This window comes from Arthrobotrys flagrans (genome assembly GCF_004000055.1).
Source record: "Arthrobotrys flagrans strain CBS H-5679 chromosome Unknown unitig_3, whole genome shotgun sequence".
Classification (NCBI taxonomy): Eukaryota; Fungi; Ascomycota; class Orbiliomycetes; order Orbiliales; family Orbiliaceae; genus Arthrobotrys; species Arthrobotrys flagrans.
In genome coordinates, this window is record NW_027137547.1 from 1,575,692 (window position 1) to 1,595,842 (window position 20,151).

Consider the following 20,151-nt stretch of genomic DNA (forward strand, 5'->3'; position numbering starts at 1 on the left):
CGGAAGTCAAAAAAAATAGATGGAGCCCCCGTTGTATATACCCGCCGTTGTTCCTTTTGTGACACATAAAATCTAAAATTCGAATTTTTGTGCGAGTCAAATAATATTTTCTATCCTCGGCTACAGCAATGCTCTACCCCGATATACATATAAGGTAGACACTACTACCTTTTATACATGCTTGTATCGAAGAATCCGTGCACCCGTCTCGCAGCCTCAGGTCCAAGAATGGCTACTAGGTTTCTTTCACTCATGTTGCCTAACTCCATTATGGTATCAACTTCAAGCACCACCTGCTTGTAATTCTGTTCAGTTATCCCCGGTATGGCTTTCAGAATATCCTGGTTGTGAAATTTTGGTAAGAAGGCCAATTTCTTATTCAAAGAATTCAAAAATGGGACATACCATCGGGGCCGGTGCATATATGCTATATCCGTCTTCTCCATCAGCTAGACCGATCGATACCGCTTTCAGTGGGTCTGGCTCGTGCTCATTCTTTTTTAATTCCTCGAAGATTTCTGCAGTTTGATACGGGCTCGAGGACCATATTATTCGCAGCTTCGGGAAATGGAGTGTTAGTAGCACAAGCTTCGCCTGAAGGTCGGACTGGGTTGCGGCCGTCGTGGTGTACAAATCCGTGAAAGGTTCTAGAGAAAATGATTTATCCTGCTCAAATTCGACAAGCAGGACGGGTTCTTGGTATCCTGCAAGCATCGCCTCCGCCTGGGAATATAATCTTCCATCTTTGAAAGATGATATCAGATCCTTTACTGACTTTCGCTCGACGCAAATATTTGGCGATAAAATATAATCGCCTACAGTCAATGAGCATGGGACAATCGTAATGTTTTTCCCGTGAAGTAAAGAAGGAAGGGAGCTTCGAAATTCTCGGACATCAACAACTACCTATATTCGGGTGAAAATTATTAGCCATGAAGTTTAGAATGCAGCGTCTAGAGCAACAAACCCGAGGGGGTTCTGATGTCGCTACAAGTCTGCCTCCTCCAGCAATTCGGGTGTTTAGGGTCCTCAGGAATTTGTCCTGTGGGTCCTCCCCTGAAAGCGAATCTCCTGTAAGAGTAACCGCCATGCTCTTTGTCGGGAATATGATTAGATTAGTGCATCTCTCTAGTTAAGACCACGGCTTTTCGGTCCTGGTAATATTGAACGATACGCTTACCGATTTTTGGCGTATAATATTTGTAAATGCGTCCTTTTCTTTCCGAACGACGCTCAGATAAGTCTGTTCCTCCACCGAACCACCATAGTACATAAAATATACCCGTGTATCATTCCGATTTGAATGGGAGCTTCGGTAGACTTCTACATGTCTGATGAAACTGGCATTAGGGCTGTACATAATCACATCCTGGGGTTGAATCTCCTCAAGTAGGCTATCGTCTAATGCACTATAGGGGTGTATGACGACTGCATCGTCAGGGTTGTGCATCTCAAATTCTGCCTCTGAATACTCTAGTGCTTCTAAAACTCCTTCCTCAAAGGGGGTCTCCAAATCATTCACTGTGCCAACATCTGCGGGGTATTCTAGCTTGCCGGTATCGAGCAGTTTACTCTGATCGCGATTTGTCGTGGCGAATTGCGCACCACCTCTCAGTCTGCGTCTTTTGTTCGGGGGTACTTTTCTTAATGACAATGTTGGTTTGGATATAGTTGCGTGGTGGTCTTGTATAGTTTTGGAGGAGCGTGCTCTTGAGAAAGCAGCCTTCCACGCCTGGAAGGCCGCGAACTTTCGGCGCATGTATTTCAGGGAATTTGCTGTCCCCATTTGATCCTGCCCACCCTTTTCCAGAGGTACACTACCAGCGAACTGCAAGTATTCCGCTATCTGCGCACATGCCTGCCTATCGTGACACATAATTAATACGGGCCCACTATTTTTCTGGTTCACACCTCCTTGGCGGTTGTGGGATATTTCATCCAGAATGTTTGATAAAACCTCCCATTTTGGCAGCTCTTCCAATACTAGACCCATATCATTGAGTGGGCTAGGGTCAAGAGACTTTGGGAAACTGCCAGTATAGACCCGGCGCCGAGCAAGAGAGAAAAGCGTGTCGGCGGCATCTAGATAGAGCCACGGCGAATGCCCCAAGGTGCTCAGACTGTTGGTAGGAGCGTGCGAAGCTAAGACTGTTTCTAAGTATTGGTGGAATGATACAGCATCCAATGATAGAAGGTTTCTATTGCACCACAAGGAAAGCAAAAGTCATTAGCCGTCGATTATTTAAACGAGATGTCCTATAAAACTCACAGTAGAATTGTGCGGAGTGTAGTTAGATCCGATGCTATTTGTCTCGTTCGAGGGCTGACTCGATGCCACACGGGGTCCAATTGTCTCCGGATGAGTATGTCAAATGATCGGTGCAATGCACTATCGACACTCCAATCCTCAATATCCAACCCAAGGTTCGCCTTTCGCAGTTCACTAATTGATATTTCTATGCATTGTAGAACAGCGTTTTGAATTGACCGCATGGCTGGAGTCATGCTTATCTCTAGTTCGACAACTTCTGCCTTTCGAGCTTCTAAGGATTGGGCAACTCGAACGTGGTATCTTGGCCACAAACTAGTCTTCTGGAGGAATAAGTTGCGCATTACCGTGGAAAGCGTAGAAAATCCTGAGGAAAAGGACTCGGGGTTTTCTGAAAATGCTTTCACAAAGCCTATTTTGTTCTTTTGCCGGAATATCCGAATAATGAAGGCTTCTAGAGAGACGATTGTAACTCTGTGATGTTCGAGGTAATGAGCAAAAACTAGGTCTAGTCTGGTTGGAGGGACCTGGGTGGCGCTGTAAGGAGTCTTTTTACCTTTCAGCGTGAAGCACGACCAAACCCGTTATCTTTGTCGGATCTAAGAGGCCTATATGCACTCAGTGAATGTATTCTGCTGCGTTTGGGGCGTTCTGGTGTCAAGTACCAGCGAGCAGATCCACGACTAGGATGCGAGATGTGATCGTAAACACACCCCCTCTAGCATACATCTTTTCTCTTCAATAGTTACAGTCATTATATCTTCTGCTAGGGGATTATCTTATATGAGGTCGAGGTACCTTGAAGCGACGCTTGAGACGTTGGTATTTATGACGAGTAACCCGCGGGCATTTGGGGCACGAGAGATTGCAGCCTTCTCCGCAAGCTCTGAGAAAGGGCAATCCCAATGAAAAAATTAGTGAGAAGGCTTTCCCGAACCCCGATATTAGTGAGCTGTGCAACATACGTTCGCCGAATCGCGTATTTTCTAATTCTGAAGCACCGACCAGAAGAACAAGGTTCCTTCCCATTGCATCATATGAATGCAAGAGATTTGCTACAATTTCTTGCATCCCAAGGCCTCTAGCCATGATAACGAGTGTATCATCATGGTAGGCCTCGCGGAAAATCTCTTGTTGATAGGTCTGGGGTAGCGTCGGCGAAAGTCAGTATATAGAACGATAGTTAACGACGCGTACTAATAGACGCGGAATCCCAGTTTGACTCACAAGGGGGAGGGATATTTTGAGCGGCCAGGCAGCACTGGAAGTGTCCTCCATGGCTACGACTAGTAGAATGCGGCCGTTATGCGTCCCGGGCGCTGATATCAATCATCAGGTGGTTAAAGATGCATATGCATAATATGGGTATATGTACTGTACAACGATTGTAGTTGTTGGCAACATATGTTGGATTTGTTGCATCTTGGTCGTTGCGACAAAAGCTAAGTCGGTAGTTGGACTAGTACTGGTACGCAGCCAAGCTAAGGATAGTTCCGAGACATGTATAAGTACTTCTCTAGGCAGCGCATCTGTTAATTAGCTATGAGTCGAGAGACATAGTATAGAGCTTCTACCAGAGAGTTACGTTACCGCTACACTGCACGCACTGCACGCACTGCACATATCGAAAGGGGAAATAAAATAATGGCAGTGTCCACAGCGAGAGCAATTGTCGTTCCGGCCATAGAAAGCAAACTCTGGGATTCCACGATCATCTTTAGCCACGGACTAGGTGATACCGGCGCTGGGTAAGTATTGACTCCGTGGCGTCTACCTACCCTTTCAATGTAAACATATAGCAGACACCAGTAAGTTCATACTGATTTTAGCATAGGTGGTCATTTCTAGCGGAGACCTGGCAGGGCCGAAAGCTGTTCCCACGGACAGGTGCGAGACCGTCGTGCAGGCCCAGTTCGGGAAAGAGAGAGACTGACGATGGCATTTGCAGCATTCATCTTTCCACATGCGCCTATAATCCCTATCACTTGCAATGGTGGCATGAGAATGTCTGGATGGTGAGGCTGGCAACAATAACACGGATTCATTACTTGTGTACGTGCGTGCGTGAAAGAATGGTCTTTGCTGATGAATACATATTCTAGGTATGATATCGTGGACTTCGGGAACCTCACGGCTAAAGAAGACGAGACCGGGGTAGGAATATATGTTATCTGCGACCAAAGCCATGCTATAGGCCCGGACTGATCAAGACGCTGGAATTGAAACAGCTTAGATCCAGTGCTCGTATTTTGCAGGGGATCATCACGGAGCAGGTTGAACGTGGGATACCCTCAAAGAGGATTATTCTCGGCGGGTTTTCCCAGGTATAGTGATATATATATGAAAGGAAGCTTTTCGAGAGTAGGGGACACTGATATCCGATTAAAATTACTTGTAGGGCGGGGTTATGAGCCTACTGACAGGTCTCACATCAGAAATGTCACTTGGTGGTAAGTGCTTCGTATACCCCTATCATATCCGTCTGTGTGCGTATGTCCGTATGTGCTTATGTACATATGTTCAAGCGAGAAGCGCGATATGCTCACGAGGATCCTTGCAATTGAATATTTATAGGTATTGTCGCCCTCTCGAGCTATTTACCGATGCGAGATCAAGTCTCGTTGATGATTACGGATGCGAACCGCAAGACGCCTATTTTCATGGGACATGGGAAGGAGGACCCGGTGGTCAAGCATGCATGGGGGACCATGAGTCGGGATCTCCTGTTGAAACAGAAATGTGAGGTCGCATGGTATGAATATGATGGGCTGGGTCACTCCGTAGACCCAGAAGAGATCAATGCCCTTGAAAAGTGGATTGCGAGCCGGCTTGCACCTGAGCAGGAACGCGCGGGTGGCTCGAAGAGCGAACTGTAAACTTTTTATTGTGTATTAAGTGTATACCTACGTAAAGTACTTCTGATAGATGTATGTACATAGGTACATATGTATGCACTACCGCGTGGGAGCACCAGGTAGCTAGTCCAGGTAGCCTATAAATAGAAGTACTTAATATAAGGTATTTAGTGGTCTGGCGGGTATACGTACTTAAGTGCTCAAGGAGGGGGCCTGGGGAAATGGGCCTGACGACCGTGATGGCGGTGGCTCGTGGAAGAGTCAAACTGTGGCAGTGCAGCCGTTGTTCTTGGGTACCTGTCGGTGCCTGTACACACACCAGCTCAGCAAGAGCACCAACATCAACATCATCATCACCATCATCATCAACATCATCACCATCATAATCATCATCGCCAAGTACCTCCTTATGCGTATATCGAATACACCAATACTCACTGACATAGAATCGTCGAATTATATTTTCCTTTCACCCTCCCATTCTACTCCATCTTGAGATTTCAGCGACGTCAGCTCTCTATCCCCAAAGCGCAAGCCGTCGGTCAATCATCCGTTAATTGCACTGGAATTCCATCACGATCCATACGCCGTACCCATCTCGTTTATCATTGCTTCTTTCTCTGTTTTACGTAACAATCATCATATCTACCGGTGCCCTCGAAAAGTTCGGGAATTCGGCAGCGACCTCTGTTCAGCCTCTGGTAGCTGCTAGGTCGAGGGTTCGTGCTGGCTGTCCCAACCATCCGCCATGGCACCCTCTACCCTGAACAAGAATGACAGAGAGCAAGTTAAACGGGTTGTACCCTCTGCGACGAATGAGATTCTAGGGGATGGCGTCGCTCGCCTCTACGTCAATTACCCGGATAGGAATCGGTGGAACTACACTGGTATCTCGGGCTGTCTTGTGCTGGCCAACGATAAGGTTGGCAGAACATATTTCTTCAAAATCGTTGATATCTCGGTATGAGGCCCTAGTTTGATACTACCTACTATTACACTACTACTATTAAATTGACTGTGATAACCCTAACGAATGCTCATCTTGTAGCCTGCTAATCGAGGTGTCCTATGGGATCAAGAATTGTATGATGGCCTCCAATACAACCAAGACCGAACCTTCTTTCACTCTTTCGAAATCGAGGAATGCTCTGCTGGCTTCTCTTTCGCCGACGAGAAGGAAGCCGAGGCATTTAGGAAGCGGGTCTTAAAAATTGCACCCCCTCTGCCTCCCGGCGCTCGCTCGCACCATTCCCAAGCCTCCTCCCAGAGATCCAAGGGCAGAGACGGGAACCATTCACATGCTTCTGGGCAGCAGAACTCATCTGCTCAATGGGGAAAGCCACCCGAGGCACCATCTACTGTCGTAGATGATATCGACCCGTCTTGGAAGCCTCTGTTGGCAGAACTATATGAGTTAGGTATTACCGATGAGATGATTCGGAATAATTCTGATTTTATCAGAGAGTACGTGGAACAAAACAAGGCTTCACTTTCTAAGCAAGAGCTCCCGGATACCTCGAGTAATTTCGAGACGGATAGGGTACAATCAACAGCTCCACCCCCACCCCCGCCTCCGCCTCCGCCTCCAGCAGGTGCACCTCCCATAGCCAATATTCCGTCAAGGCCTCCGCCTCCACCTGCAGAACCCCCTTCTATGAATATCCCATCTCGTCGGAATCCACCGCCCCCACCCCCAACCCCTCGCCGACCTGTGCCGAGTTCTACCGAAGCTCAAGCGGAACCCGCTTCTCCCTCCTACCCATCCAAAGCACCATCTCCTCCATCACCACAACCTCCCCAGTTCCACTTTAAGGTTCCGCCTCCTCTACAAAACGCTGGAGTTTATGCAGAACGGGACCCTCCAAAACCACCTCAGGCTCCTGCAGCAGCACCGCCCCCTCTACCGCCTAAAATACCACATGAGAATCAACATGACCGGGGGCAGATGTTTGCAGTTCCCCCACCCTTCCCGAAGGCAGGGGCAGCGGCGGCGACACGACCGGTCCCGGTTCCACCACCACCTCGAGGCCAGGCCCCTCCACCGCCACCTCCTAGGGGGTCAGCAGGTCCTCCTCCTGTTCCATACCGCACCCCACCAGTTACCTCATCCCCACTAGCACCACCTCCTCGGCCTCCTCCTCCCAACAATAATTCCGCGCCACCACCAATGGCACCCCCGCCTCCGCCCAGAGCGCCGCCCGGCCATACGCCATCGCTTCCACCTCCTATGCAAGGGTTTAATCAAACTGCCCCGCCACCACCACCACCACCACCTCCCCCTCCACCAGGTTTTGGAACAGCGGCCCCACCTCCACCGCCACTACCGCCTCTAGGTTTTGGAGGGGCTCCTCCGCCACCTCCTCCACCACCGGGAGCTCCACCCAGTGGTCCTCCATCGCAGGGTCCAGCGATTGCTGCAGGGCAGCCTGGTGATTTGCTTGCGTCGATCCGTGGTGCAGGGGGTATTGGGGGATTGAAAAAGACATCTAGTACCAACGACAGGTCGCGGCCGCTGCCTGAAGGAGGTGGAAGTTCGGAAAAGACTGGTGGTGCTGGTGGGGACGGTGGGCCTGCAGGGCTCGGGAATGCGTTACAGCGAGCATTGGATAACAGGAAGAAGAAGATTAGTAGAGATAGCGGTAAGTTTTTCTTTCTTTCTTGTCTTTTTCCTTTTCCTTTAACAATAGGCAAGCAGAACTATTTTAAAACTCGAACTAACGAATTATTGCAGATGACGAAGATGACGACAATGGGTGGGACTGAGGGAGGAAAGGGAGGATGGTGTGAGTGGGCATTTCATTGTGCATGGGCTTGTGACATGCGTGCTACATGTGTGTGTATAAAGAGGGGAAAGGAGAAAGCGATGTAATTGTATGAAGTTATTAAACGTATTGATCAGAGAGAGAGAGAAAGCGGATGCATATATGTTGGATCGAAGTTTTGAGTATATCTTTTGCATTGGATTGGATTGGATTTGATTTTACTGTCTGCTTGGTGACTAAGAGCTACAAGAAGTATCTACCACCCACCTAGGTACTTAAGTACTTACTTAGGTATTACTTATGCTTGGGTAAGAAGTACCTATTATGCTAGTATGCAATGGAAGATGTGGTTGTATCGGGGCTAACGGGAATTGGTGGTGGGATAACGCCACAGTTACTCAGCCTGTGGAAATGTGGCTAGTGTACGTAGGTCTAAAGACCTGGCATTGTCAACACATACTTAACTTGATGGAAACCTGAAGCCGGAGATGCGATTATGAGAAAGAAAAAGAAGAAGAAGAAGAGGAAGAAGAAGATAATGAGAACGCATGGCTTATGCCGCGGTCTATGCGAGGCCACTGCATATAGGTTGAGTACCTAGGTACTTCTTAAGTCAGTATGTGTGCACCTTGGTGGTTAAGTATCAAAGTACCTATTTTTGTGTGGGCGAAGCCGCGCACAAATTCAAATCCAAAGCACAACCTGAATCCACAAACGAAAACAGTTAACTGCTCCGCCAATTGGTAGTTTTCATCGTCTGCTTGGGCTTGCTTGGTTTGATTGGATTGGATTGGGTTGGATTGGATGACTTAATTTTGAATTCGATTGATATCAATATAAACAGACAGGTCATGTCATCGCTGAGAACAAACCAGTAATGTAATGTTAAGAGCAGTAGCAATAGCAGTAACTTGATCCAATTCAAGTGAATCGATTTATTTTTGTCTGTCCGTTCCAGATGTTATTTAGATATTGTCGTCGTCGCCGTCGTCGCCGTCGCTGTGCTAATTTTCTCCTCGGATAAGTCCCCTCCCTCTTAAATCTAACAACCCACCACCCAACCATTACCCACTACCCACTGCCCACTATCACCACCACCACCACCATTACCACCACCACCATCACCACCATCATCATCAACATCATCACTTGCCGTCGCTCTGAAATCCCCCAAAGCCTCAACAGCGACCTTTTCTCTTATCAAAATGGATCCCGTAAAGTTAGCCAAGTTACAAGCTTCCGTCAGAATAGGTTAGTCCTTCCCCATCACAAAAAAAAAAACACACACACACACACACACACACATATATATCCACCACCCTTATAACATTGTGCTGACCATCTCCTGCTCCTAATCATAGGGTACTTTCATTCTAACACCATCCTGCACCTCCAATTCTGCGAAATTCCTTCTCTTTGACTAGGATTACTAATATCAAATGGCATCACCGCAGAGGAAAGGGCACACCGCGACGAAAAGTCAAGAAGGTCCATAAGAGCTCCGGCACCGATGACAAGAAGCTGCAGTCCTCCTTGAAGAAGTTGAACGTCCAGCCCATCCAGGCGATTGAGGAGGTCAACATGTTCAAGGAGGATGGCAACGTCATCCACTTTTCTGCCCCCAAAGGTGCTTTACCACTATCTCCACCTCCAACTTCATCTCCATATGTGTCGGCTAACTCGATGATTCTTCTTCTAGTTCACGCTTCCGTCCCCGCAAATACCTTTGCTATTTACGGAAACGGTGAGGACAAGGAACTCACCGAACTTGTCCCAGGCATCTTGAATCAACTCGGACCTGACTCGCTGGCCTCGCTACGGAAGTTGGCCGAAAGCTATCAGTCGCTGCAGAAGAAGGAAGGTGGTGACGACAAGAAGGAGGACGATGATGACGACGATATCCCAGATCTTGTTGCTGGAGAGAGCTTCGATGCCAAGACCGAGTAAAGAGACAGCGCCTTCGGTCCGTTTGATTTCAGCTGAGCCTTATCCAATTATATCCATGCCTTTTTTTTTTTTCCCCTCGTCGTGTTTAAATGGTTCCATACCTCTCCTATAAGTACATACCCGCGTACCACAGACCCCCAAGGACAGGATCAATATCTCCCCTACTCAAAAGTCGAACCCATCCCTCAGCAGTCCACGCCGACAGAGACACCTATACTTACACCTACACTCACACTCACACTCACCCACGTCGACCCCGTTCTTATCCATGTCTTTCGCCATGACGTTATATTTTTCACAACATGGAGAGGAGGATGGTTCCGAAGAATGTAGCATAATAACCGTATATGGAATCAGTGTAATGTACACGAAGAACACGTACAGGCCATATAATAAAAGACACCTGTAAAAAGTGAAGATAAAAAATGAAGATGAAGATAAAAAATATATGGTTGGATGAGGGTGAAAGACGGAAACTAGACTGTCAGAGTTTACGACCTTCCGACTTCGCCAAGCTTCATACCACAACCAGAAGCTTCGTTACGGGCTCCCACTCGGTCATTACGAGGCCTTGGGCTGGAGCTCGGATAAAACTGGGTGCTCCTGTTTCAGTTTCTTCTGTTGTTGTTCATACCTGTGATCAAGATTTCCGTGTTAGAATGCATATAGTAGCAGCCTCCATGAATTTCAAGATCATAAATTGGAAAAGGGAGGACAAACAGTAATATCCTGCTGACTTGAACGGTTCCAACACCTGCGAGGAAAAAGTTTACGGCGGCGAGCCTATAACTTGAATTAGCAATTCTATGCATCGAAGTAGGAGGAAGAGGAGCGTTACAGGTAGTTCTTGGGCTTGATAATCAGACACCAACGGGTCCAGATGCTTCCGGTAGCTGTCAGTGCGACGTTCTGGGTGAGCGAGAGCTTTTCCGGAGGTCGGTAGAAGTCAGAGATGCCAGCGACGACAAGACCCCATTTCATAACCGGCGCCTGGGAGAAATCTGCGATTAGTGTGATGTTTCAACTTTTTGGCCGTGGCGACCATGATGGTGATACCTACCCAGAAATGCACCGTCTTGAGCCCGACCTCGCTGTTCCATAGTCTTGAAAATGTAGCAGCAGCCATGATTGCAGTACTCTCTCTCAGGTTCGAGTTCGGAGGTCGTTGAGAGCAGCGTTCGTTCGTGAGTTGGGTTGGATTGGATTGGATTGGGTTGGGTTGGGTTCGTGTGACAATGTTTTGGACCAGAGACTGGTTTTTAGATGGCCCGAAAGTCGGTTGGCCAATTCAATTCCCACCAAATATAATCCTCAACTCTCACCTCCAACCTCCAACCTCCAACCTCCAACCTCACCTTCAACCTCCACGTATCCCCGAACCTTTACCGGTATATCATAATAACCTCCACCGACAAAGGCAATGGCGGCAAGGTTTGCATTCTCAAGGCAACTCAAGGAGCTACGGTTCCACCTGTGCCAATCCGGCGCAACGAGCAATTCTCTACGGTACGATCGATTATTTTATATTTCCCTCGACCCGATTGGCTATCAATCTCACTGACCTCTTTTTATTTCTATCAATGCTTCTAGATCATTTATAACAAAGTCATATCCGGTAATGAAGAAAAATAACCCGGAGATTCCGATCCTGATACGGGAGGCACAAGGTGTCTCTCCTCGGGTGTTTGCACGATATGGTCCGTCATTTACACTTGCTTCTTTCCTTCCGGAACCCGACAGAGGAACAACTGAGTCCGCTAAACTCTTCTTTAGAATTGGGAAAGGAGACACAGGTTGCACTATCCGGTAAGAAAAGGATGATCCCGGTTATACGAGGCCGTGACTTACGGATTACAGACCTTTCCGAAGCCGAGATTGAAGCCAAGATATCAGCATTGGTTCAACAGACGCAGGCGTAGAAGAATCAAATCTCAACAACAACAATAACAACAATCTATACCCCGAGTGGAATCTTTTGTATCATAAATTCATACGACTCGAATATCATGGGCCGAAAAAAACAAAAAAAACGAAACAAAAAAAAACGAGTTCTATTATTCTTGGAACAAAAGTACATGCAATCTAGAATAACTCCGAATTCAGGAAACAAGTGGGTCCAAATTCTCCAGCTCCCAAACGGCACAGAACGAATTACACCTCGTCCAAGCGGTATTGCGCCCAACCTAGGCTCCCTTCGCGGTGATTGAATATCTGTTTGCCCCGGGCATTACTTCCCGCACCGATTGCGACATAAATGGGCAATATGTGATCGAACGTCGGGTGAGCTGCCCGAGCGTCCGACCTCTTGAGAAGTTTTAGCATTGCATCCTCCCTCTCGTCACCAACGCTCTCCGTCATGGCGGCCTCTAGGGCTTTATCAAATGGCTTGACGTATGGTAAAACGTCGGTTTCGTCGAAACTCAAGTCCCGTAGGTTGTGTACGGCTTGGCCTGAATTGACAATCACATAGGACTGCCTTAAGGATGCAAGAGCTTTCCCAAGAGCAATGTGTTTGTCCGGATTTTCACCGGCGTAAATGGAAACCTGAACAATGGGTACCTCCAAGGGGTTGTTGGAGTCGAATGCGATACTGAATGGAACCCAAACCCCATGATCCAGGCCGCGCTTCACAAGCCGGGTTTTAATGTTTTCGGATGTTAGAATTTTGGAGATCTCAGCTGCTAACTCCGGACTTCCCTTGTGGGGGAATTTCTTCTGGTAGTAATGCTTTGGGAATCCTGTCCTTCAGGGTTAGACGATGCGTAGGAGTTGGTTTGTGCTATGAGAGGGAATGAATACCGTAGAAATCATAAATCAAATCAGTGAACTCGGCCGCATTAATAAAAATCTCATCACGATTTCCAGCGAAATGTGCTGAAAGCACTATTATCCCCTTGGGGTTTAAACTGACAACCTCTTTCCCAAACCTCTGGAACGCTGAATAGGCTGGGTGGTGTTTCCAATCGAGGATTGGAGGTCCTAACGCCAAATTAAGGTTGTTAGCCCAGACGCATATGAAACTCGGGATAGGATGTTAGGTTTCGGCTTTAGTATAAGTACTCACCCCCGTGGGAGAGGAAGTATATGGGCAAAGCAGGAGGGTTCGTGGAGCTCATCCTTGTGATACTTGTGGGGAATCTAAAGCGTGAGAAGCGACAGATGTTCTCCATGTTTGCTACGTTCTCCGAGATGCATATAAATACTTTTTATATTCCCAGTATTCATTAATTACTACACTCTGCAATATGCATATTGTGGTCGATATAAGTACAACCAAATAGGTCGAACGGAAGGCGAACAATTTCCAATCATTTGTCATGCTTACTTAGGTTCTAATTCCGGTTATCTCGGGCGACAGGCATGTGACCAGCCACTGAAATGCCATCCCATCCCATTAATTAAGTTTAAGCTCCTCCCTGAGCCCCGCCTTTAAAGCTTTCCACCACCGCCACCGAGTACCTCTAGGTGACAAAGAGAACTAATAATACAATTAAGAAATAATCCCCGGAATATTCGAACGCCAAAGTAACCACTTATATATCTTGGTAAAGGATATGTTGTCAAATGTTTCTAGACATCCAGACCATTGAATCCCAGCCGGCCAGCCGGCCAGCCACCGGTGCACCGTTACATTATTACGCAATCGGCATCGTCTTTTGCTTTATTGTTCCGCGACAACTTCTCACGGGCTTTCTTAGGGGCCCCTCTTCGCATTTCTTCTAATCTTTCTTTCGCCTTGGTATGACCCTGACCTACACTGGTTGTTAGCGAAGAGGCTGTATTATACCATTATCGTTATTATTAGACCAACTGCTCTCAGCCCACTTACCCGCAGCTCTAAAATACCAGTTTCTAGCCTCTTCATCGCTCCCTTTCCCGTCCAATCCAATCCCCAATTCGGTCAAGTGCCCGACTGCGTATTCTGCCTTTGCTAAACCCTGCTCTGCCGCTTTACGAGACCAAAGGTAGGCTTCCGTATCATTTTGTTCCAGAATCCCCGCGGCACCAGTGAGGTACCAGCCGGCTAGAGCCAATTCTGACTCCGCGTCGCCGTTGGAAGCTGCCCGACTGTACCATGTAATCGACAATTTGGCATCAATGGGGCAACCGAGGGTTCCGTATGCGTACGCAGTGCCCAATATGTATTGCGATGGCGGGTATCCAAGTTCTGCCGCTCTGGTAAAGAGCTCCTTCGCATACGCCACATCTCGTACAATACTTGCGTTTCCGTCCGCCGACTCATATAAAATACCGAGTTGATGAAGGGCGTGAGGGTTGTCTTCGTCGGCTTGTTCCGCTGCCCGTTTCAGCCAAACTATAGCTTCACGGTCATTTCGCGGCTGGCCGAGTAGGCCCTTATGCTGAATCATACCAACTTTGTACATAGCAGCTGTATCGCCGAATGTGGCAGCTTTACGGTACCATTGAAAGGCCTTCTGGGGTTCCTTCTTCGTCCCTGCACCAATTTCGCAGCAGACTACGCACCATAATCACCCCGTTAGCAATGTATTATCGAATTTTATCATCCTTTTCCCCCCTCGGTTTCTGAAGAAAGCTTACCCGCGGTCCGATATGCCGATGGCGGATGGTTGAGCTTCGCCGCCGACTGGTATAAAGAAAAGGCTCGATCATGATCCACTTCCAGTCCAAGTGTCCCATCGCCATAGCAATTGGCCAAGTAAAACATTGCTTCTGGATATGGGTGCGTCTATTACAGATGGGATTTAGCGGACTGGCCCTCACATAGTCGGTTAGTTTGACCTACCCCGGATGAAAGCTTTTTGATAATCTTATGTGCTTCAAGTGTAAAGTTTTCACGGCTTTTTCGGGCTATTTTCGGATCCGTATCATTTACCAGAGAAAAGGACGCTTCAACGAGTCTTCGCGCAAATCTAAATTGTAGGCTGGGGTTTGCCGGCTGGTTTGCCGGTCTGCTAGCGATCTCGTTCCTCATCAAGTTGAGCATATCAAACGTTACAGGGCCTACGTCGTGGACACTCATCTTGCCATCCATGACGGAGGGATTGTTTTGAGGAGCTGTGGAACCGGTTTGGCTGATTCCGGACTTTATTGAAGCGTTATCACTCGAAAGACCTGGGCGAATTGGTGCTGGGTGCTCAGGCAAAGAATCGGGGTCATCCGAAGGCAAAATCCTCAGAGGCGCCGGTCCTCCTGTCGGAGTTCGAATTGGATTCGCGCTGTTCATGGTATTCGTGTTTGGATAAACACGCTGCGGGGGTGGGCGTGACGACAAGTTACCGTTTTCTAAACCAGACGTCGGTTGGTTACTCTTCTCGTTACTTCTAAATGACGGATGGTTACCGTAGTTTGCAGAATTATTGGGGGCTCCAGGGTTGCTATTCCCTTGCTCGTTCCAATGATGCTGCTGGGTTGGAAGTGGAGGCGGGGGGAAAGGCTCAGTATAGGTCCTGGCAAGAGGCCCGTCACCACGAAGATTTGGTTGTGATTTCGTGCGGTAGGCTTGTTGGTGAGGGTCGTAGGCGTACCGTTGGTCTACGTCATGGCCATTCTCATTATGATACACGTTATGTTGAAGACTGTTAGAACGTGCATCGTGATATCCCTTTGCGCCATAGGAGTCATCGTATGTGTACAAGTCGAGGACATCGCCGACGCTGCCCCTCGTCGGATCAAATCCTCTATGACGGGGATCTTCGGATTGAGCGTAGCCATGATAGCCATCATACGGCGGATTGTTGGTTCCATCGTACGATCCTTGGTAGTTGTTTCCTCCATAATATCGTGAGTCTCCGGACTCCTGCGAGAATTCTTGGTTTCCATGTTGTGGATGACCATGGATGGGCATTGTTTGGCTTCTGCCGAAGCCGTTAGGAGTATCGGCCTGCCTATCGTATCTCGGTGCAGGCTGACGACCGGCTTGCTGCCCAGCCCACATACCACCACCACCACCACCACCTTGGTTATTATAGTCACTATTCCCCGTAGGCGGTGGACGAGGTCGATGGAATTGAGTGGGACCTGGACCTTGGCCATGGCCTTGGGGTTGAAATTGGCCAGGAGGCGGAGCTGGGTACTGCCCACGACCCGCCGGCGGGTTTCTGGGGGGGTTATTGTAGGGCGCCCGCCCGTAATTGTTTGGAGGTGGTCCTACCGGCGGACCTGGACGTCGTTGCATAGATTGTGGGGGTTGGCGCCCGTTCCAGCCATCAGCGCCCGCGCCTGGCGGGGGTCGTCTTGGCGCATCACCATAGTTCCTCAGCGGGGGACCCGGTTGTGGCTGTCGAGGGCCTTGATTCGCATACTGACCAGGCGGACCGGGTCGCGGATAGAGATTCGGACTTGTGTTCCTCAGAGGTGCTACATGGAATGATCAGTATAGTGTGTCTAAGCTAGGATGCGAACTGGTGGCTGGCATGGTACCTACCTGAAGGAGGGAGAGAGAGGTTGTCGAAGTTAGTACTCAAATCGTCGACGTATGGGTCATGAGGCCGGCCATGAGGAGGATAGCCATGGTAGCCGTCATTCATGGTAGCGGTTGAGGATCTGAGAAAGCAACGGTGATGGCGATGGCGATGGGAGCCGGGAGGTTGTGGTTTTTGGTGGTTGTGGCAATCTCCAATATATGGCCGGGGTCCCCCGCGGCTGATGAGACTGGACGGTTTCATCCGGCGTCCTTCCCGCAAAACCTCTTCCAATAACCTCCACGCCCCGGTTCCAGCTCCAGATCCAGCTCCAATCCCAGCTCCACACAACATGCCGTCGCCGCGAATGTGGACTTACGCCAAGATGGCCGCTGCGTACGTCTCTTCCTTCACCCTCTTTCTGGGTACCGCGACTGATTACAATTAGGTCGGCCGTCATGATCATTGGCGGTCCAGCACTGGTCCTTTATGTCATGCCCTCCGAAGAAGAACTTTTCAATGTATGCACATGCTCTTGATCGATTGATTGGTTACCTTTTATTCTGCGTGTTCCTCCCCATTCGAATTCCGATGCTCATCCGCATGCTGCCACCAGAGATATAGCCCCGAGCTCCAGAAGAAAGTTCTAGAGGAGCGGCCTCGTCGCCAGCGTGAGATGCAAGAGTTCTTCGACCAACTAAAGGAATACTCGAAAAGTGACAAGCCTATCTGGGTTTTGCAAGAAGAGGATGCGAAGAGACGGCGGAAGGAAGCCGTTCGAGCCGAATTGCAAAGGCAAAAAGAAGAGGCAACGAGGAGGGCGAGCATGCTGTCAGAACAGCTGGAGGGGCAAGTTCCGTCGGTCGAACTGTAGAAGAGTATGCCGCTACCCTAGCGAAAAAAGGTTGTGCTTTCAGATTGGTCGTTAGCCCAGTGGCTAAGTAAGTAAGTATATATATCACCGGCGCAGTGGATCTCAGAAGCATGTGTGTGTCCGTATGCTCGAGCTATATCGTAGCATCGTGCCTACCGGTATCCAATAGCAAGAACGGTCATCATCACGTACATATATGCTTACATCCTTACTTATTTACGTAGGCATACGTGGGAGCTTGCTAGGAAAGGTCGGCTCCTATTCCCAGGCGCCCGAATTGTGTGTATCATCCGAGACAGGGAACGGTGCCTTTTCATATCTTCGTATATACATATAATCTTACACAATCTGTCCAAAGTATCTTCATCCTACTCAAAAAATATTTAAAAAGAAATACATAAAAAAATAAAGCTGAAACTCCAAAGAAACAATACGAGATGCAGAAATGCTTGGAGTGAAATTACAACTTCGATGCAACGCCCCCAACCGATACTATCTCGTTGTAAAGCAAACTATAGCCAGGGTTAGCATGGGAGACAATACTATTCAGGGGAGCGAGTTTGCTGACGGAGGACTTACGATGTAAGGAAATCGGCATAATCCTCTCCAGTGATTTGAGTGCCAAAATATCGGGCTGCGACCTCGAGCTTGTTGCCTTTAGGGGCTTTGGCTGACAGCTCTTGCAGAACTTGCTGCATCAAAGCCAGATTATACTCCTTAGTAACCTTTTTGCCTTCGGCCGTCGTTACTCCGTGTCTAGCCCATTGCCACAACTGGCTCCTAGACACTTCCGCAGTTGCTGCATCCTCCATGAGGTAGTTGATGGGGACACAGCCAATGTTCCTCAACCAGCCTTCCATGTAACCGAGACCGATGGCGATATTCTTTTTAATGCCCTCTTCAGTGATCTTCCCGGGAACGTTCATATTGAGAAGATCGTTGCGGGTAATTGTGACGTCTTCACGTCGGATAAACATCTGGTTTGGAGTCGGCATAAATTTGTGGAAAACTTCCGTCGCGATGCCCGCGAGAGCTGGATGTGCGACCCATGTGCCGCTGGATACATTCGTTAGCCGGCTGATACCACACTGAACAGGGGTTCCACCAAATTATACGTACTCATGTCCCGCCCGAACTTCTCTAAGCTTATCTGCTCTTACGCTATCCATGGCAATATCGTTGGCCTTCGGGTCATCCTTGATTGGGATCTGTGCGGCCATGCCGCCCATGGCATGGACTCCACGGCGATGGCAAGTCTTGATCAAAAGTTTAACATAGGAGTCCATGAAGGGGACAGTCATGGTAACACACGATCGATCTGGGAGGACGAAGCTGGGGTTCTGTCGGAATTTCTTGATTGTAGAGAAGATGTAGTCCCATCTTCCACAGTTCAAACCGGACGAGTGGTTCCGTAGTTCGTAAATGATCTCATCCATTTCAAAAACGGCCAGGATGGTTTCGATGAGCACAGTTGCACGAATAGTTCCCCTCTTCATACCGATGGTATCCTGTGCCAAGTTAAAGACGTCGTTCCAAAGCCGGGCCTCAAGATGAGACTCCATTTTTGGCAGATAGAAGTAGGGTCCTGCACCCCTCTTAACAAGTTCATGAGCATTGTGGAAGAAGTAAAGGCCGAAATCGAACAATCCACCGGAAACTGGTTCACCGTCGACAACAAGATGCTTTTCTTCCAAATGCCAACCTCGTGGGCTATTTATAAAACAATTCGGGTTAGAAACGTTAACATCGCCTCGAAGAGCAAAGGGGAGGGAGTGACAAAAACATACCGGACAATCAATGTAGGAAGTTTTCGGTCCGTGCGAAGTTTGTAGTCTTTACCCTGTAGCTTGAAATCAACCTGCCGCCTGATTGCATCGTATAGGTTGACTTGGCCGTTGACCATGTTTTCCCATGATGGGGCATTCGAGTCTAGACGAAATTATCGTGAGCCCGGTTTCATCACCAATTGTTCAGCGGAGCATAGTATGCATACCTTCAAAGTCGGCCATGTAGGTCCAAACATTGGAGTTCAGGGCGTTTACAACCATTTTGCGGTCGGTAGGGCCTGTAATTTCAACCCGTCGGTCCTCAAGGCCCGGGGCAGGAGGGGCGCCTTGCCATGTCGGGTCTTCACGAACATGCTTTGTTTCTGGGAGGAAATCAGGTAGGACTCCTCGGTCAATCTCTGCTTGTCTTAAAATGCGTCTTTGAAGAAGTTCCTTGCGGCGACCATTGAAAGTACGGTGAAGGGTGGCAATGAAGGCAACAGCGTCCTTGGTAAGAATTGGTTTGTGGATATTGTCGACACGTCCAAAAATCTGGACACCTTCGAGGAGAGTCTCAACTGGAGGCATTGTGATGTTTTGTATTAAACGGGATATTTGGAAACAGCGGTCAATGTAAAAAATAAAACAAGATGACAGAAGGCGAACAATTACCAATACTGACGTTACTACGATTCAAATAGACACTGCACTGGAAACGAAGCGGGGAGAAGGAGGCCTAGATGGGGGGTTAACGAAGGCTCTTATATACAGGATGGATGGCTCGGACAGGAGGAAGCAGCTGGTCGCGAGACAGTTCAGATGCAAAAGGCTATCGATCACCTCGCCTGCGAACTGCATCTGCACCGCATCTGCATCCGCATTCAACGTCATCTCTCCACATACTTCTAGACTGGAACGGCATGTGAAATCAGTTGTTAAGCCTTCGCTACGCGAGGCCAGGCTGATAGCCGCGGAAGCTGTGAGGGACAAGGGTGGCCCGCCCAAATTGATCCTCGGCCGCAGCGCCCCCTGTCCAGTTCGGGGGTGCCTCTCGCTGCTTCAGTGTGCATAGGAAAATGTCCGGCTTATGAAAACTGGCTAGCTAGAACCGAGTCCTACGGCGGCCATTCACTTTATGGGAAACGGAATCTCGGGTGGATCTACTTTAGCCCCGCAACTGCCCGATTTAGTGGCTTTTAGAGTTGGGGTTTTGCGTTCCCTTTGCTCGATGCCGGCGAATTGCCGACGATTGGTGTTCTCGCAAAGAAGCTAAGGCTCAAACGAAAACATTTATG

At 48.6% G+C, this 20,151-nt stretch overlaps 10 protein-coding genes across 10 annotated transcripts; 5 read left to right on the plus strand and 5 right to left on the minus strand.

Annotated features, from left to right (window-relative positions):
• Positions 1–164: 164 nt before the first annotated feature.
• Positions 165–3,547, minus strand: DFL_001835 (uncharacterized protein; the record flags this gene model as incomplete). The annotated part of the gene is made up of 10 exons (XM_067630522.1): positions 165–341; positions 406–906; positions 968–1,093; positions 1,181–2,198; positions 2,270–2,743; positions 2,826–2,877; positions 2,935–3,005; positions 3,068–3,155; positions 3,235–3,412; positions 3,497–3,547. 10 exons carry the CDS (start codon positions 3,545–3,547, stop codon positions 165–167), a joined length of 2,736 nt encoding a protein of 911 aa, XP_067493158.1.
• A 366-nt stretch (positions 3,548–3,913) lies between these two features.
• DFL_001836 (uncharacterized protein) lies at positions 3,914–5,145 on the plus strand (the record flags this gene model as incomplete). Its single annotated transcript, XM_067630523.1, has 7 exons — positions 3,914–4,017; positions 4,104–4,156; positions 4,218–4,284; positions 4,372–4,423; positions 4,498–4,593; positions 4,668–4,719; positions 4,844–5,145. The coding sequence occupies 7 exons, from the start codon at positions 3,914–3,916 to the stop codon at positions 5,143–5,145; spliced, it is 726 nt and encodes a 241-aa protein (XP_067493159.1).
• A 727-nt stretch (positions 5,146–5,872) lies between these two features.
• Positions 5,873–7,887, plus strand: DFL_001837 (uncharacterized protein; the record flags this gene model as incomplete). The annotated part of the gene is made up of 3 exons (XM_067630524.1): positions 5,873–6,085; positions 6,173–7,763; positions 7,856–7,887. The coding sequence occupies 3 exons, from the start codon at positions 5,873–5,875 to the stop codon at positions 7,885–7,887; spliced, it is 1,836 nt and encodes a 611-aa protein (XP_067493160.1).
• Positions 7,888–8,737: 850 nt separating this feature from the next.
• DFL_001838 (uncharacterized protein) lies at positions 8,738–9,833 on the plus strand (the record flags this gene model as incomplete). The annotated part of the gene is made up of 5 exons (XM_067630525.1): positions 8,738–8,760; positions 8,813–8,829; positions 8,912–9,137; positions 9,341–9,513; positions 9,586–9,833. The coding sequence occupies 5 exons, from the start codon at positions 8,738–8,740 to the stop codon at positions 9,831–9,833; spliced, it is 687 nt and encodes a 228-aa protein (XP_067493161.1).
• Positions 9,834–10,394: 561 nt separating this feature from the next.
• Positions 10,395–10,959, minus strand: DFL_001839 (uncharacterized protein; the record flags this gene model as incomplete). The annotated part of the gene is made up of 4 exons (XM_067630526.1): positions 10,395–10,467; positions 10,554–10,616; positions 10,672–10,823; positions 10,894–10,959. 4 exons carry the CDS (start codon positions 10,957–10,959, stop codon positions 10,395–10,397), a joined length of 354 nt encoding a protein of 117 aa, XP_067493162.1.
• Positions 10,960–11,253: 294 nt separating this feature from the next.
• DFL_001840 (uncharacterized protein) lies at positions 11,254–11,752 on the plus strand (the record flags this gene model as incomplete). The annotated part of the gene is made up of 4 exons (XM_067630528.1): positions 11,254–11,339; positions 11,424–11,530; positions 11,607–11,639; positions 11,691–11,752. 4 exons carry the CDS (start codon positions 11,254–11,256, stop codon positions 11,750–11,752), a joined length of 288 nt encoding a protein of 95 aa, XP_067493163.1.
• Positions 11,753–11,984: 232 nt separating this feature from the next.
• On the minus strand, positions 11,985–13,003 carry DFL_001841 (uncharacterized protein; the record flags this gene model as incomplete). The annotated part of the gene is made up of 3 exons (XM_067630529.1): positions 11,985–12,571; positions 12,633–12,812; positions 12,898–13,003. 3 exons carry the CDS (start codon positions 13,001–13,003, stop codon positions 11,985–11,987), a joined length of 873 nt encoding a protein of 290 aa, XP_067493164.1.
• Positions 13,004–13,460: 457 nt separating this feature from the next.
• On the minus strand, positions 13,461–16,342 carry DFL_001842 (uncharacterized protein; the record flags this gene model as incomplete). Its single annotated transcript, XM_067630530.1, has 6 exons — positions 13,461–13,585; positions 13,663–14,310; positions 14,394–14,541; positions 14,599–15,098; positions 15,156–16,172; positions 16,240–16,342. The coding sequence occupies 6 exons, from the start codon at positions 16,340–16,342 to the stop codon at positions 13,461–13,463; spliced, it is 2,541 nt and encodes an 846-aa protein (XP_067493165.1).
• A 226-nt stretch (positions 16,343–16,568) lies between these two features.
• Positions 16,569–17,090, plus strand: DFL_001843 (uncharacterized protein; the record flags this gene model as incomplete). The annotated part of the gene is made up of 3 exons (XM_067630531.1): positions 16,569–16,612; positions 16,665–16,737; positions 16,833–17,090. The coding sequence occupies 3 exons, from the start codon at positions 16,569–16,571 to the stop codon at positions 17,088–17,090; spliced, it is 375 nt and encodes a 124-aa protein (XP_067493166.1).
• A 460-nt stretch (positions 17,091–17,550) lies between these two features.
• Positions 17,551–19,444, minus strand: DFL_001844 (uncharacterized protein; the record flags this gene model as incomplete). The annotated part of the gene is made up of 5 exons (XM_067630532.1): positions 17,551–17,602; positions 17,670–18,146; positions 18,210–18,800; positions 18,878–19,019; positions 19,084–19,444. The coding sequence occupies 5 exons, from the start codon at positions 19,442–19,444 to the stop codon at positions 17,551–17,553; spliced, it is 1,623 nt and encodes a 540-aa protein (XP_067493167.1).
• Between the last annotated feature and the right edge of the window lie 707 nt (positions 19,445–20,151).